At 32.8% G+C, this 2,219-nt stretch overlaps 1 protein-coding gene across 2 annotated transcripts in view; it reads left to right on the forward strand.

Moving 5' to 3' along the window:
• The window catches only part of LOC106880362 (cyclin-dependent kinase 5), an 81,177-nt gene that overhangs the window by 55,916 nt on the left and 23,042 nt on the right, over positions 1-2,219 (forward strand). For both annotated transcript variants that reach the window (XM_014930247.2, XM_014930248.2), the window contains exon 6: positions 1,581-1,655. In XM_014930247.2, the coding sequence (XP_014785733.1) occupies positions 1,581-1,655 (75 nt within the window). The remainder of the gene's footprint in view (positions 1-1,580; positions 1,656-2,219) is intronic.

A 2,219-nucleotide genomic window follows, 5' to 3' on the forward strand; every position in this document is an offset into this window, starting at 1 on the left:
ACTACCTCCAAGCCCATCATATGTATGTATGTATGTGTTTGTGTCTGTGTTTGCCCCCCCCCCACCATTGCTTAACTGATGTTGGTGCGTTTGCATCCCTGTAATTTAGCTGTTCAGCAGAAGAGACTGATAGAATAAGCACCAGGCTTACAGAGGTCAATTTCTTTGACTAAAAGGTGGTGCTCCAGCATGGCTACCATCAGATGACTGAAACAAGTAAAAGATTAAAAGAATGCCAGAAAAACGTTCTGTACCATTAAACCAAGAAGGTTCTTTGAATATGTACGATGTATTCTAAGGTTAAATAGTAATTCCGTTTACGTTTGTGTAACTGAGATATATTGGTTGGATTATATAGTCATTGGTGTTACATTACATTCTATATTTTGTAACTGTCATAATATACTTTTCTAGGCCTGAAATGTTTGTGGGGAGGGAGCTAGTTGATTAGCTCAACCCCAGTACACAACTGGTACTTAATTTATTGACCCCTGAAAGGACGAAAGGCAAAGTTGACTTCGGCAGAATTTGAACTTAAAACATAAAGACAAACAGCCATAATATACAAACATTTCTCATGGCACCAGTACACTGTTTACAGATGCTTACATTTTTTATGTTTTCTGTGATTTTTTCACGGGTCCAGCTAGTTATTAGTGTAATGGCCCTCCCAAAATAACAAGACTATGGTCATTGTTGCTCTCAAATTGTTTATACCTAATTTAAACATGTTAATCACATATAAGCACCTTAAAATACTTCATTACTGTAGTCTATTTACATTGCTGACAACGTTAACCAATGATAAACAACTAGTGAAGGTTACTTACAAGAAATTATAGATGAGCATGTTCAACACAACAGTGATGTCATTGTTATGCAGATTATGGTAACTTTGCATGTATATTGATCAAAGTGTGACCTTTTGATTAGTACACTATTACATGATACAATAACTACTTAGTTATGATATTCTATATTTGAGGCAGCGACTTGTAAAATCAATCCTTCTATGTATCTGTTAATTCTGTTTGTAGAGTATGTGCAATAACTGTCATGTTGTATGCCAATAGTTCATGTAGTTCATTATCCAGTCTGTTAATTATGTTTTCTTTTCATCTCTTTCATAAGAGTATGTACAACTCCAGTTACTTCAGTTGAAGAGTTAGATCACTAATGAACCTAGTTGAATCACCCCTTTGTTTCCTAACACATAACACACACTAAGTCATTGTTTTGACATATCCATGTTTTAACCAGTTTTACTGTTTAATGTTCTGAAACTAACTTTCTAAACTTTGCAACATTAAATTGAAAGTGTGTTATTTTTCAGTAGTATTGGTTCACTCAAATTATTTATAGTGCATTACTCATTTATAATTACAAAATATAATTATTAGTTACGTGTTTGTGACTATAATCACAGATATATAATGTACATATTTATTTATATATCATATAGATATAAAGATTTTATGTAATATATAATAGAGAATTATACATTTTTTATAATTAAAATATGACCATAATTGTATTGTCTGTCTAGTTGAAATTTTTATAAATTTCATTTTGAAATTCAGAATGGAGAGCTGAAACTTGCTGACTTTGGACTTGCAAGAGCCTTTGGAATTCCAGTCCGTTGTTATTCAGCCGAGGTAAATCTGAGTTTGTTATTTAAATTAGTTAAGCAAACATGTATTTGATATTTTAATCATTTTGTTATAAATTTTTTGGAATATATTTACAGTAGCTACATTTAATTTAGCTTATTATCAGAGAGTGAAAATACAATTAATTCTCCACCTGAAAAATGTATTTCAGAATAAGAATTTATCACTTATTGACTAATTCAACTTTTTCAGATTTATCTATTTGTATAACATTTGTTCTGAAGTAAAGATTTTCGGATGCTGCAGAGAAATGACCTTATCACTGAATGTGTAATTCCAGTCTGTCTGAGAATCTAAACATAATTGGGCTAACTCTTTAATTCTTGAAGTACTTTTTCTATGTAAATCTCCCAATCTTGTTACAAATTAGTGATTTTGAAGAAAATGTAATGCCCTTCAACCGGGGCTACCGGATGGTCTGAAAGACCAATTCTATGACACCCTCTTGCAAACTACCTCGTCGACAAGGGACAGGGACCTTCTCTTTGTGGCTGGTGACTTCAATGGTCATGTCGGACGTTGTGCTGGAGGCTTCCATGGCATACATGT

The sequence above is a fragment of the Octopus bimaculoides genome, chromosome 9 (assembly GCF_001194135.2).
Source record: "Octopus bimaculoides isolate UCB-OBI-ISO-001 chromosome 9, ASM119413v2, whole genome shotgun sequence".
In the NCBI taxonomy this organism is placed as follows: domain Eukaryota; kingdom Metazoa; phylum Mollusca; class Cephalopoda; order Octopoda; family Octopodidae; genus Octopus; species Octopus bimaculoides.